Source organism: Furipterus horrens, unplaced genomic scaffold (assembly GCF_987537825.1).
Source record: "Furipterus horrens unplaced genomic scaffold, mFurHor1.1.pri manual_scaffold_3, whole genome shotgun sequence".
In the NCBI taxonomy this organism is placed as follows: domain Eukaryota; kingdom Metazoa; phylum Chordata; class Mammalia; order Chiroptera; family Furipteridae; genus Furipterus; species Furipterus horrens.
Window position 1 is genome coordinate 15909894 of NW_028327173.1, and position 14649 is coordinate 15924542.

The following is a 14649-nucleotide window of genomic DNA, read 5'->3' on the forward strand; positions in this document are numbered from 1 at the left end:
CTTGGAGGGGAATGGTCTACCGGCAGTACTGGGGATGAGTCAGCACTGGGACCCAGTCAGCTGCTCCTCCAGTTCTCCCCTCAAAGCCACCGTGCCAAATTCTCCCCAAGTGTCTCCAGTCCTCTCTGCCTTCCCTCTGCTTGAGCCCAGGGTAAGTGGTGGCCAAAATATTTTCGTATGTGATCCACTTAAGAGCTCTTTTTCTCCTGCTGTTTCTCTCCGGCTAGCAAGAGAGCCTGTGGCTTTTCGCTTTTCACAGCTGATACTATTTTACTTTCCACTCTGTCGCTGTAGGCTGGGAAGCCCAGCTGGGGGTTTAGACCCTGCCCTTCTCAGGGGGAATCCCCGGCTGCTGAGCTGTTTCTCAGCCCCTTCAGCTGCCACCCGTGGGAGCCCAGCCAGCCCTTCCACGTCTCCGCACTCCCTACCGGTCACGTTGTGATGTAGCGGCCTTTTCTGTCTCTCCGTGGTTATAAGACTTCTCTCCAGCTGGTGTTCGGTTCGTTATTCCAGATGATTTCTCCAAAATTACATTGTAAATCCAGACTAGTTCTAGGAGGAAGTTAGTGTAGCTTCCACTTACTCCTCCGCCATCTTGTTTCCTTTTTTTTTTTTTTTTATTGCTTTTAGAAAGAGAGGAAGGGAGAAAGAAACATCGGTTGGTTGCGTCCTGTACACACCTGGACTGGGGCTCAGACCCACAACCTAGGTATGTGCCCCTGACCAGGAATCAGATATGCAACCTTTCGGTTACAGGATGGCATTCCAACTGAGTCATGCCAGCTAGGCCCAGTAGGGAGAAATATTTGGTAACAGAGAAGACAAAGCAGTTTGGTGCAAGTATCGTGCTTCCTACAGAAAGCTAAAAGCGATTCACTGTCACCATTACAGAGATGGAGGAAAAGCGAGGGATTGAGATAGATGGCCACTAGCACAGCCAGTGAGATATTCCACAGAGTGATTTTTGTGGTGAGGACCAAGTGAACTAAGTGATCATTGGTCTGCCTAGAGAAAAGGTCAGGTGCTGAGGATTGATGGCCATCTCGTGATAATTATGTGGACTCCACAAAATGATCTAAGTGACAAGTAGCTAGAGATATGAGGAAAGAAGGTGTAGTTTACTTCGAAAAAGAAGAATGTTCAATACTATTCATTATTCATAGATCATTAATCTGTAGATGGAGGATACTGCTAAATGGGTTCAGGTAAAAAAATGGTTGTAAGTGGCAAAGGTAGGAAAAGAATGGGGAAAAAGGAATCTTATAGCTAATATCCACTTTGAAACAATCACCACCATTAAGCCTATTAATTGCATGTCTTCTTTATTTCGCTGGAACCCAGAATAGAAGCTTATAAGACCATCAAAAGATGTTATTGGTCAGCCCTTGTTTCATGTATCGCTATTAAAAATATCTTTTTGTTGCAGTTATGCTGTTCAGTTTTTGTTTGAGATGTTTTATAGTCTTTAGTAAATTTATTTGGACCAGAGAATTAAAGTAACATCAAATTAGCATGTCATATTATGAACTGTATGTATAAAATATTTTATATTTAATCATATTTTCTCCATGATTTAAAAGAAACATTTTGGAGTGCTGTAATGGCTTAAAAACCCGTTTACATTTCTCCCCTTTTAGAATGTCATTTCTTTGGACTTTGCAAAATCGTACATTCGTACATCCTTCAATATATTTGAAGAAAGGAATTAGGGTTTGTACAGTGATGACAGTCATTTTAGGTTACTTGTCTTTTAACTTTTGTACATTAACCAATAGAAGGGTAATAGGAATAATTTACTGGTAAAGAGGTCTAAAGCATACTGAATCAGGCAATTGTCATAAACTTTTAAAAACCTTATAAGACTAATTTAATAGAATTCAAGACTTGTCCTGAAGTAAAATCAAATTTGTTAGATTACATCCTATTTTTTTTTTAAATGCAGGTCCACCTAAAAGGGCTTGAGGAAAGCTGAGGATATGGCATCTGTTTGTGAAAAATCAAGTTTCCTTAGGTATCTGTACTTCTAAGCTGTGACTCAGTAAGAACTGAATGTCAAAGAACATCAAAGGCATGAGAGTAGTTGGAAAGAAATGAGATATGTAAAATGGAGTCCTCTTGAAATTATAGAATTGAAAAAGAGTAGTCATGCCCTGGCAGGATGGCTCCATTGGTTAGAGTGTCATCCTGATAGGCCAAGGTTATGTGTTCAATCCCCTATCGGGGCACATCCAAGAACCTACCAATGAATGCATAAATAAATGGAACAACAAATCATTTTTTCCCCTTTCTTTCTCCCCCTTCCTTTCTTTAAAAAAAAAAAAAAAAAAAAAAAATCAATGAAACTTAAAAAAAAAGAAAGAAAAAGAGGAGTCACTATAACAAAGAGGATCTTTTTTTGTATTGGCTTAGATTTAAATGATTGAGTACAGACTACCATTCTGTGTATAATGCTATCTAAGTAATGATATGGAATGTTGCCGGTTAGGTTGGGATCCTGCCATGCCCTGGGAGCATTTGGGGCAGAGAACAGTTGATAATCCTCTGCCTTCTCCATCTGGGGAATGTTGTAACTAGAGGCATGATGAGGTACAGCTACATTCCAGAGGCAGCCCTGTGGACAAAAGGGTTCTTCAGAGAAGTAAATGCCATTTTTTAAATCCCTTAGAAACGTGGATGAGGGATTATTATTTATTCTTTAAAACCTAGAAACAATTCTAAAAACAAAGAAAAATTCTTTTAGTTTTAAAGCCAAGCAGTTTGGCAATCTAGTTGCAAACTTGATTTGTCCTCTCGAATGCCTGTGTGATTCAGTTCCTTCTAATAAAATATGCCTTGCTCTCCACTGAACTAGTGATGGGATTTAATGAGTGAGAATGAGGGCCCTGTCCTCATCTGGCTAATAAGACTGGATCTAGTGAAGTGAAACTAAAAGGTAGGACTTAAGATTCCAGCCTGTGTTCTTTTGGTTTGCCTTAGGTTCCTCTATTGTACAGTAAACCTCTTAATTGAAACTTATTATCAAGCCCAAAGAGTTCTACCAAGAATTAGTATTAGAAATTGGCCCTAGTTGCATATTATGTATATCATTATGACACTGTATCATTGAGGGCCATATGTGTCTGTTCTTGACATCTTTTCCTGTGTAGCTTCAGAGGGCACAGAAAGAGTCCTCAATGCAGGATCCTGTTTTTGTTGTTTCCTTTCCCCACCCAAATATAAAAGTCTTTTTGTGCCTTGCTTTATTTCAAAATTACTTATTAAAAGTCTTGATTTTGTTGTTGCTGGTTATATTCAAACAACTAATTTAATCACATCATTATTGAAATTATTTGTATTGCAAAACACCATGCAAGGCTCTAGCCCAAGTGAAAGTGAGTTTTATTTCCAATCCATCTATTTTAGAAAACCTTAAAAAAAAAAAACCTAAACCTGCTCCAGAATTGATAGGGTTAAGGACATAGAATTAAGGGCTTATTCACAGGTAGACTCTGAACGCTTCTATTATCTGTTATACAGTTAATGAACTGGAAGACTGGACCTTTAGATTACATAAAAAATACTTTTTTAAATCCATGCTCTTACCTTGTTTTGAATTCTGCAGTGGTTAGATATGTGTTCTGACTGGTTTGTCAAAGTATGTTTCTATTTAACACAAGTCCTGAGGGAACTGAGAGCACACATTTACAGAACAAGGCTGGGATGCTTCAGGGCTTTTTCTTTAATGTATATTTTTGTGCTTTCACAGCCCTTAGTGTTGGCATCTGCTCCCTAAATTGGTTTCTGGCTATTTGGGGAAGTCATTTGTTTTTAATTTGGTTAATGCAGATGAAAACTACAAAGAGAGGCAAGAGAAGAATGGGGGAACAGACAGGATTCTTGAAGCATATAGGGATGTACATCAAGAATTTCAGCTCCACAAAGGTGTAGAGGGGTAGGGAAGCAGTACATTTGAAGCCTTTCAGCTGTGATATTTTCTTCTAAAGAAGAACAGCTTGAGCACTGTGATTTTGAGAGTGTTGCAGTAGTTTGAAGTCAGACACTTAGCACATTTTAAAATAGTGGTAAGATTTAATTTTTTTCCATCTTAAGTGGAATTAAGCATACTTGGTCATCATCTTATTTTGATAGCTGTGGGTCCCAGAATGAACACCAGGACTTTTAAAATTTAGATGAGCCACAACAGCACCTCTTTTTGTCCCATATCGCCATTGTTTTCATAGTATATGAAGATATTTCTTGTCTTTTTTAAGCAAAACAATGCAGTTTTCTCTTTCTGGTTCTTCACAAATGACCTTGAATTAATTCTTTATTTTTATATTTTGCAGTACATTTTTATACCTGAAGTTTCTGGTAGTGTGGGCACTTGTCCTTCTGGCAGACTTTGTCCTGGAGTTCAGATTTGAATACCTGTGGCCTTTTTGGCTTTTCATCAGAAGCGTCTATGATTCCTTCAGATACCAGGGACTGGTATGTTTATTAACACATGAATTTAATAACCCTTTAAAGAAAATCTTCAATAACTGATAATGAAACTGTTTAAAGTAGATTTTATTAGTAATACTTAGGTGACTGTATTGAGCTAAGTAGGGTCTATGGACTGAAACCGGCCTCTCAGGTTATTTTGTCTAAACCCATTGATCTAAGGAAACAAATAAGCAAACAAACAAACAGACTCATTGATTGAATCATAATCCCTCCTCCTCTATTGTTGTAGTGTAAAGAAGGGGACGGAGGGAGGACTTAAGGACACAGACAGAGTAGTAGAGGAAGAATATTGCCCAGTTCTACTCTGAAGTATTTCTGGAGTCCCTATCTCTGTGTTTGTGATTGGCTTGGAGTCAGAGCAGTGCTTCCCAAACTTTTTGGTCTCAGAACCTGTTTACATTATTAAAAATTATTGAGGACTCCAAAGAGCTTTTATTTATGTGTGTTATATCGGTCCATATTTACTATATTAGAAATTAAGACAAAAACTTGAATATTTATTAATTCACTTAACAACACACTCATTACCTGCTAATATAAATAAAATTTTTAAGTGAAAAATAACTATTTTCTAAAACAAAAAATTGGGTGATTGACTACAGTTTTGCAAATTTATGTAATGTCTAGCTTAGTGGAAGACAGCTGGATTTTCATATCTGCTTCTGAACTCAGTCGATTGCAGTATCACATATCATGTAGCTTCTGGAAAACACTACCATACTCCTGAGTGAATGAGTGTGGAAGAGGCAGATAACATCTTAGTATTATTATGAAAATAGTTTGACCTGTAAGACCTGCTGAAAGGATCCCAGACATCCCCAGGGATCCCGAGACCATGCGTCGAGAACTACTGACCTTGTAGTTCTGTTGTGTTACATAGCCACATCTCAAACCTGTAACTCTTCTACCTGGGCCTGGTGCTTTGGTCATAACAGATCCATGCCTTGAAAAGATGGTTTTGAGCTCCTGTCCCATTGGTAATAGGTAGATGTGTGTCCTGAGGAAGGCTGCATTATTAAAATCATGAACATCAGCATAATTCTTATTACTTGTACGGTTCATCTATACTCCAGCAGCACACTCTAAGAATGAGGCTCTTTAGGAATGTATTTTGAGGACAAAGAAGCCTTTTCTGTTTTAAAATTCCAGTTCTTTTAGGTAACCCACCTGTGGAGTCCAGGTGAACGCACTGTGAAGCAACTTCAGTTTGCTCTGGTCCAGTTCTTCCTCATGTTTTGAGGCCATAAATAGGATTACTCTTTAATATTAAATTAACCATTACTTTTTATGTGGTTTATTTTAAATGTTTAAAATTTCCTGTTATTATTTTCTCCGTAATTATTGGAAGGAAGTTTTAGAGATTTTTGTCCAATATGCTTTTAATCTCTGAAAATAACAAGTTCTAAAGTGTGTTTTTTGTTTTGTTTTTCCCTTTAGGCCTTCTCAGTGTTTTTTGTTTGTGTAGCATTCACATCAAATATAATATGTCTGCTGTTCATCCCCATACAATGGCTTTTCTTTGCTGCTAGCACTTATGTATGGGTTCAGTATGTATGGCACACAGGTAAGTCTTAATGGTTTCTTAGATGGACAGAAATCTTAGATTCAAACTTTTTAAATGTGATTAATCTTTGAATAAATCATTTAGAGTTGAGTTTAATGTGGACGATTGAAAATTGTCTTTTCCTAATACATTATAATAAATTGTACCTTTAAAATATATTTTATCTTTTTCTCATTAAGTCAGAAGTTTAAGCCTTTATGATTTGATATATTGATTGTTACTGTCTCATCATCATTTTTTTTCTTAAAGTTGAATTAATTGAAGTCTTATTTGGTATAAAAATCCCCACAGCATCGCTTGCACATAGTGTTTAATCTCTGATTAAAAACCTATAGTGACAAGGAACTTATTACCGTTGTTTTGGGGCAGCTGTAATAGAAGTTTCTTTCTCATACTGAATCAGAATTTTCTTCCTTACACTTTTGACCCAGTAGGGCTTGACTGTTTTGGGGCTCACTGATCTCTTAGAAGATATGAAAAAGGCTTTCCCCAGAAAAAAAAAAAAATACATGGAAATGTACAAAACTTTTCCTTAAAATTTCAGGGGGCCTACAGGCCACCCCTCAAGGCCAAACATTGAAACCCCCTGCATTTAGACCCACACTGAATGAGTGTAACCTCCATCCACGTTAATATTTCTTTAGCGAGTTAAAGACACTGTCATATCCTCTCGAGTTTTCTTTTCTGTAGGCAAAACATCTCTGGTTTCATCAGCTTTTCCTTGTTATTTTAAGCACTTTACCATTCTGGTCTCCCTAGTTCTTAGTGGTTCTCTTAACCAAAATGTATAATTTCAGGCATGTTCTGACTTGAGTGGAGTGACACAGTCACCTCCCTTCTTCTTAGAGCTATACTGCTGTTTCAAACTAAGACGAGATGTTTCGACAGCTCCCCTCCACTGTGAAAGCCTGAATGTGGGATACATGGCGATGTGAGGATTGGCTCTCAGATCATTTAACTTGTCTGTAAAACTGCATGAAACTTGATTCTTAGGCCGGGCTGAAACCTGTAGGATATTGACCACTTAGGGAGCGCCAACAAATAAAAGCTCTCTGGAGCAATATCCACCCTCTTCTCAAAGGTGCTAAAAGGATGATGTTGGCCCATGTAGAAGACATAATTCAGCTGTTACTTAAAGTATCTCCTATGAGCATGGTTTTCTCCATTTTTATCTTTACCACTCTCTCATATATGACTTGATTTATAAGCTAGCATGATGGTTTCTTAGTCTGCTTTCCTTTAATTAAAGTGATTTTTTCTGCACACCGTTTTTTACTTGATTTCCTTGTCTTGGGCCTCAGTTTCAAGTGAGTTGCCATTTACATTTGTCATTCTCTTTAGGTCTCAAATTCTTCTTTGTCGCATAAAAAGTGGAGTAATCTATATAATGTTTAAGGAAGCCATCCAGCTCAGATAATCTGTGACTCTGATGAACTATAATGATTCCCTAAATTACTTTAATAATGTCTCAGTAGTTGAGAAAAAAAATACTCATGTAACTATTAATAGGACCTCTTAGGAACAAGTTCAGTGAGGTGACTCACAGGGCAGCAACGAAGCTAATGTCATAAATGATACTTGCCTCTCTTTAGCCCTAGGCTCAGAAATGTATGTTGGAATAGCTGAGTTGTGAAGTATGTTTTAATTAGGAATGATTAGTGCTCAAACAAACACACAAAACAAACTTTGTGTTCTGATTGGGCCCAACAAATATGAGTACACTTTATATAATTTGGAATTAATTTCTCTTTCAGTTGTCCTTTTAATTATATTTTATTGATTATGCCATTACAGTTGTCCTGATTTCCCTCCTTAGTCCTCCACCCAGCACCCACACTCCCTCAGGCAATCCCCATACCATTGTTTATGTCCATGAATCAAACCTGTAAGTTCTTTGGCACTCTGTTTCCTATACTGTACTTTACATCCCGATGGCTGTTCTATAACTACTTGTTTGTACTTCTTAATCCCCTCACTTCTTCCCCATTCCCCCCATACCCGCCACCCATCTGGCAACCAACAAAACCCTCTCCATATCCATGCTTCTGTCTCTGTTCTTGTTTGCTTAGTTTGCTTTTTAGATTCAATTGTTGATAGATATGTATTTTTGCCATTTTATTGTTCACAGTTTTGATCTTCTTTTTCTTAAGTAAGTCCTTTTTAATACTTCATATAATAATGGTTTGATGATGATAAACTCCTTTAGCTTTAGCTTGACTGAGGAGTTCTTTATCTGCCCCTCGATTCTAAGTGATATCTTTGCTGCGTAAAGCAGTCTTGACTGTAGGTCCCTGCTTTTCATCACTTTCAATATATCTTGCCAGTCCCTTCTAGCCTGCAAAGTTTCTTTGGAGAAATCAGCTGACAGTCTTATGGGAACTCCCCTCTAGGTAACTCTCTGCTTTTCTCTTGCTGCTTTTGAGATTCTCTCTTTATCTTTAACCTTTAGCATTTTAATTATGATTTGTCTTGGAGTGGGCCTCTTTGTATCCATCTTCTTTGGGACTCTGTGCTTCCTGGACTTGCATGTCTGTTTCCTTCAGAAAATTAGGGAAGTTTTCTTCATTATTTTTTCTAATAGATTTCCAATTTCTTGCTCTTTCTCTTCTTCTGGTACCCCTATGATGCAAATGTTGGACCTCTTGAAGTTGTCCTAATGACTACTTATACTATACTCATTTTTTGGATTCTTTTTTCTTCTTGTTGTTCTGATTGTTTTTTTTTTTTGTTTTTTTTTTTTTTGTTTTTTTGCTTCCTTATGTTCCAAATCATTGATTTGATTCTCAGCTTCATCCACTCTACTGTTGTTTCCCTGTAAATTGTTTTTTATTTTAATTAGTGTATCTTTTGTTTCTGATTGGATCTTTTTTATGTTGCTGAAGTCCTCACTAAGTTCTTTGAGCATCCTTATAACCAGTGTTTTGAACTCTGCATCTGATAGATTGCTTATCTCCATTTCAGTTAGCTCTTTTTCTGGAGTTTTGATCTGTTCTTTCATTTGGCCATGTTTCTTTGTCTGCTCGTTTTGGCAGCCTCCCTGTGTTTGTTACTATGTATTAGGTAGAGCCGCTTTGAGCCCATGTCTTGGTAGTGTGGCCTAATGTAGTGGGTGTCCTGTAGGGTCCAATGACACAGCCTCCCCTATTACCCAAGCTAGGTACTTAAGATGTGCCCTTCGTGTGGGCTGAGTACACCCTCCTCTTGTAGTTGAGCCTTGGTTGCTGTTGTCAGGTCAGTGGGAGGGATTTACCGAGACCAGTCAGCTGCAAGGATTGGTTTTGACCACTGACCCCCAGTCTCCACCCTTTGTGGAGGATCAGCTGTGCAGGAGGAGAGTGGTGATGTTCCTACATGGTCTGTAGCTATCTTCTGGGTGCGCTGGCCTTAGGGTTTCCCGGGTGATGCCAACTCAGCCCCATCTGTGATTTGCCTGGGGCCACCCTGCCTGAGCTATAAACCAGTCTGAGGTGGCTACTACTTGTGCTTGGCTTGGAGATTTCCAGGCAAAACCAAGCTGTGAATCTAAGCTGATTGCTACTAGTGCCGGGCCTGGGCCTCACTGAGGTCAGCTGTTGCTTGTTTGAGAGGATTTGGGAAGTAGTGCAGCTTGAGCCAAGACCAGCCATTCATATGAAAAGCACCTTGGGTGCGCCTGTAAATTGGGTGGGGTGGAGTCTCTGGGGATCTTCAATGAGGGTCAAACAGTGTTAGCCAGGGTAATGGAGTCTCAGCTATGGCACCAGCTTGCCAGCTCTGTGGTTCTGCTGGTGGAGGGTTTAGAAAAGAGACAATGGCCTCTGCTCTCCTTGATACCAGACACCCCAGTTTCTCCTTGTGTACCATCGGTGCCTTCCAAGCTGCTACCCCAGTGCTGGAGCTCAGAGGGAGTGAGTCTGAGTAGGTGAGTCCGTGTGTGGGTTCTTTAAGAGGAACTGCTTGGGGCTTCAGCAGTTTCTTCCATTGACTCAATTCTCACTGGTTTTTGCAGCCAGAAGTTGTGGGGACTTACCTTCCCAGCACTGGAATCCTGGTCTGGGCCCTGTTGTAGGGTTGGGACTCCTTACTCCTGAGATATTCCTCCCAAATTTTTATCCACCATACATGGGTGAGGGACCAGCCCGTTCTGCATCTGTGCCCCTCCTGCCAGTCTGAATGGATGTGGTTTCTTTAATCTGTGGCTGTCAGACTGCCATTCAACTTGATTTCTGACGTTTCTGGCTGATGGTTCTCTTTTTTAGTTGTAATTTTTTTTTCTTTTTTCTTTTTTTTTCTTTTACATTCTTCTTGCCTGTAGATTAAACACCTTGGATGATACCACAGACATAGTTTAACTTTCAAATGAAAACAAATTTTAAATGAAAAGAAACTTTAAAGACGGTTAGCTGCACTACTTTATAGTCTACCACTAAGCATTGTGATTTTCCTTGAATCACGATTTTTCTCCCTCAGATTACCCTCCTTGTCATTAAAGGGACTGCATTAAGTCCATTTTTAATTTATCCTGTTCATTTGCATAAACACAACAAGAGCAGCAAATGATCACTTATGATCTTTAGTTCTGCTTTGCTGGAACTTACGCAAGGAACATTTAGGGTGACCTTCAGTCTGCCCTTCAGGGCACAGAAGCTGAGCCACATACCTGCCATTCAGCCTTGCCTGTAAACACCTGTATTTTCTAAGTCCTTCTGATTTTTCATTGTGCCTTAAGGTCCCTTTTAGCCATCTTTAAGGAAAACAACCTTCATTCCTTCCCTGGGAAGATTGCTGTGGACCGCACAACCAACCAAGGTACCAGGCCTTTTATCTCATGGGCTTTTATTACCTTTGAAAGTCAATCCCAGTTCCTCAGGGCTTTTTGGTAGCAACCAGAGCCCAAGCATGTCTCCTTTAGGCGTGACATTCCAGTCAAAGTCTTGGTCAAAAAAAACCCCTCTATTAACAACTGGTCTTATTAGTTTTATGCAAAGAAACTATGTCATTACTTACTTCTTTAGAATGCCAAACTCTGGAGGGATCAGATAGGGAGAAAAATATACAGTGTGAAGAAAAATCCTTGTCCTTCTAATATTCACTGAACTTGCATTTCCATTCTTTATATTTTCATTTTTTCCCCCACTAAAAATTTTTTTGTTTGTTTTTCCATTGCAGTTGCTGCTTTCCCTCTCCCTGCCCCCCCTTTCTCCCACATTCAGTCCCCACCCAATTGTCCATGTCCGTGGGTAATTTATACATGTTCTTTGACTAGACCCTTCCCCTTCTTACCCCCTTCTCTCCCTCCCACCTCCCCCCTTGTTACTGTTAGTTTATTTCTTGTTTACTTACCTCTGGTTCACTTTTGCTCATTTGTTGGTGTTGTTCCTTAGTTTCCTGTAATAGGTGCTACCTTATATCTTTTGATTGGAGCATTTAATCCATTTACATTTAAGGTTATTACCGATAGGTACTTATTCATTGTCATTTTCCCCCTTTGTACTCGTGTTCCTCTCTGTCTCTCTGTTTCTTCATCTTCTTAAAGCAGACCCTTTAGCATCTCTTGCAGTGCTGGTTTGGTGGAGATGTATCCTTTTAGCCTTCTTTGTTTTGGAAACTCCTTATTTCACCTTCCATTTTGAATGAGAGCCTTGCTGGGTTGAGTATTCTTGGTTGTAGGCCTTTGTTTTTTATTGCTTGGAATATTTTTTGCCATTCCCTTCTGACTTGTAGTGTTTCTGCTGAGAAATCTGATGATAGCCTTATTGGAGTACCCTTGTATGTTATTAGTTGTTTTTCTCTTGCTGCTTTTAGGATTCTTTCTTTGTCTTTGAATGTTGCCATTTTAATTATGATGTGTCTTGAAGTGGGCCTGTTGGGGTTCCTCTTCATTGGGACCCTCTGTGCTTCCTGGACTTGTGTGACTCTTTCCTCATGTTAGGAAAGCTTTCTGTCATTAGTTTTTCAAAGAGGTTTTCTATCCATTGCTCTTCTTATTCTCCTTCTGGAATTCCTATGATACGGATATTATTACGTTTCATGTTGTCCTGCAGCTGTCTTAGAACCTCTTCATTCTTGTTCAGTCTTTTTCATTTTGTTGCACTCTCTGGGAGTTTTTGTCTACGTTGTCCTCCAACTCGCTGATCTGATCTTCTGCTTCCTCCAGCCTGCTTTTAATTCCTTGTACTGTGTTCTTCAATTCAGAGATTGTATTCTTCATTTCCTCCTGGCTCTTATTGATAGCTTCTATGTCCTTTTTCATGCTGGTGTAATTCTCAGTAAGTTCCTTGTAGTTTTACTGGAGTTCCTTGTAGCTTCCGCTGAGCTCATTGAGCTTCTCCATAATCCATGTTTTGAATTCCATATCTGATAGTTTGCTCCCCTCTATTTCATTTAGCACTCTTTCTGGGGATTCTACCTTTCCTTTCGATGGGGGGTTGTTTCTCTGTCTCCCCATTTTTGTGACTCTTATTGTTTGTTGCGGCTTCTTAGATTGATCTGCACTTCCTGGGTCTGCCCCTGGTGGAGTCAGATCGTGTACCTGTCTAGCCCTAGGCAGCCTGTTCAGCTGTAATTTTGATGTGGTTGTGCGAAGAGGTGACCCACCTAGCCTATGCCACTATCTTGAACAGAAGTCCAGTTGTTACAATTTTAAGTTCTTTTAAGAATATTAGGAATGGTTGATGAAATTATATATTGCCACAAAGGAATGATAATATTATAAACTTTTTTCCTTACTGTTGAGAGAGAAATAATAGGGTACAAAATTGTATATACAACATGACTGTTACATTTGTTAAAAAATATTTTTCAACATACTTTTATTGTATTATTTGATAGATTTAGAAATATAGGTATTTTGTCCAGATTTTTCTATTTTTTTCTGTAATGTGCTTACTCTGTATATGATAATTTTAGAAACTAATTTTTGAAAAGGGATTTTGAAATGAATTTGAAGATACATTGTCCTAAAGGTGGCTATTTGTCTCCTTACATTGTAAAAATATTTTGTGTGTGTGTTAAATGTGTAAGAATGATTGAGTCCATTAGTTATCTTCACAGAGCTTGGAGTATCTTCCTTCTTTACAGACTAGGTCTAAGGGGACTTAGGTTTATTCTCCTTAGAAGCAGACTATATTACCTCTGTAAACTTGGACCCAATTTATATAAATTCTGGACCTTTTTACTCCAGTAAAATAAGGAAGTTGGACTAAATTATCTTTTGTCTAATTCCAAAATCCCATGATTTTTTTTTCATCCGAAAGATCCTTAGCAAAAAGCCCTTTAGTCCTTCAGGTCACTAATTTTCCCCTCCTGTTCTCTCCTTTGTAACTTGCTTGCCTTACATAGTCTCAAAGGAGCCCTTTCCACAGTTACTGGACCTTTTGCCTTTGTGGTCCATCTTTTTAAAATACCCCATTCTTAGTCACATCCTGACAAAGATGGACCTAGCCTGCAGGTATTGTTTCTAAAACCAATGAAAATTATTCCATTATTTGCATTTTATTTATTCTATTGCAAGTTGCTTTTTTTCCTCCCTTGGAAATTGGTTTTAATAACAAAAGGAATATGAGTTTGTAGTTAAGAAAATAAATTTTGAACAGTACTTAAATGTCAGAAACATTTCTTTGTGCTGTAACTCAATAATTTATTTTTTATGTGTCATTTCATATTAGTATAGATCTTCATTCTTTTGAAAGCTGCATTATGTTTTATTATATAGATTAACCAAAATTAAACAGTTCCCTAATGATAGACATTTAAATTAATTCTGTATTTTTACTATTGCAAATAATAATACAGTGCATATTCTTATACATTTATCCCATCGTTCTTTTATATTTCTGTAGGGTAGATTTCTGGAATTGGAATTTCTAGGTCAAAGATAGAAGTATTTTAAATTTAATTATACTGCCAAATTGCCTTTAAACAGTTTGTCTCAATTTATATTATTGCCAAGTATGAGAATGAACTTTTGCCTATACCCTCCCTATACTATTACATGTCTTTTAAATTTTCGCTTATCTGGCAGGTTAAAACAATAGAATCTCTCTCTTTCTTTTTTAAATCTTTGTCTCACCCTATCTCCCCCCCCCCGCACCCCCTTGGTGGTGAAGATACTCCTTTTAAAAAATGTTATTTATTTATTTATTTATTTATTTTTAGAGCGAGGGGAAGGGAGGGAGAAAGAAAGGGAGAAAAACAGCAATGTGTGAGAGATACATTGACTGGTTGCCTCTTGCATGCCCCCAACCGGGGACTTGGCCCACAGCCCAGGCGTGTGCCCTGACTGAGAAACGAACCAGTGACCTTTCTGTTCACAGGCCAGCACTCAGTCCAGAGCCATACCAGCCAAAGCTGGAATCTCATTTTTAAAGTTTGTGTCTCCTAATCAGTAGTAAAGTTGAACATCTTTTCATATATTTTTAGCCTTCTATGTATTTTCTCCTTTTACTTGGATTTATTGTCCTTTCATTGATTTATAGGAGCTCTTTGTATGTTAGGGCTATAACTTCTTTGGTTTACATATATTGTAAATATTTTCTGTCAGAATGTGTGTCTTTTATTTCTGCCTGTGATTCCATAGCATCTTTTGTCATATAAAAGCTTTGGATTAAATATCTTTTTAA

General features: G+C 38.3%; 1 protein-coding gene across 2 annotated transcripts in view; it reads left to right on the forward strand.

The window, feature by feature from the left end:
- MACO1 (macoilin 1) overlaps positions 1-14649 on the forward strand; it is a 67505-nt gene that overhangs the window by 18081 nt on the left and 34775 nt on the right. Inside the window, exons 1-3 of one of the 2 annotated variants that reach the window (XM_090268816.1) lie at positions 661-709; positions 4326-4467; positions 5923-6049. Coding sequence is in view for 1 of the 2 variants with exons in the window: in XM_090268815.1 (XP_090124941.1) it covers positions 4326-4467; positions 5923-6049 (269 nt within the window). In the remaining variant the exon portion in view is untranslated. Of the gene's footprint in view, positions 1-660; positions 710-4325; positions 4468-5922; positions 6050-14649 lie in introns of those variants that run through there. The other variant, XM_090268815.1, reaches the window with a different exon arrangement.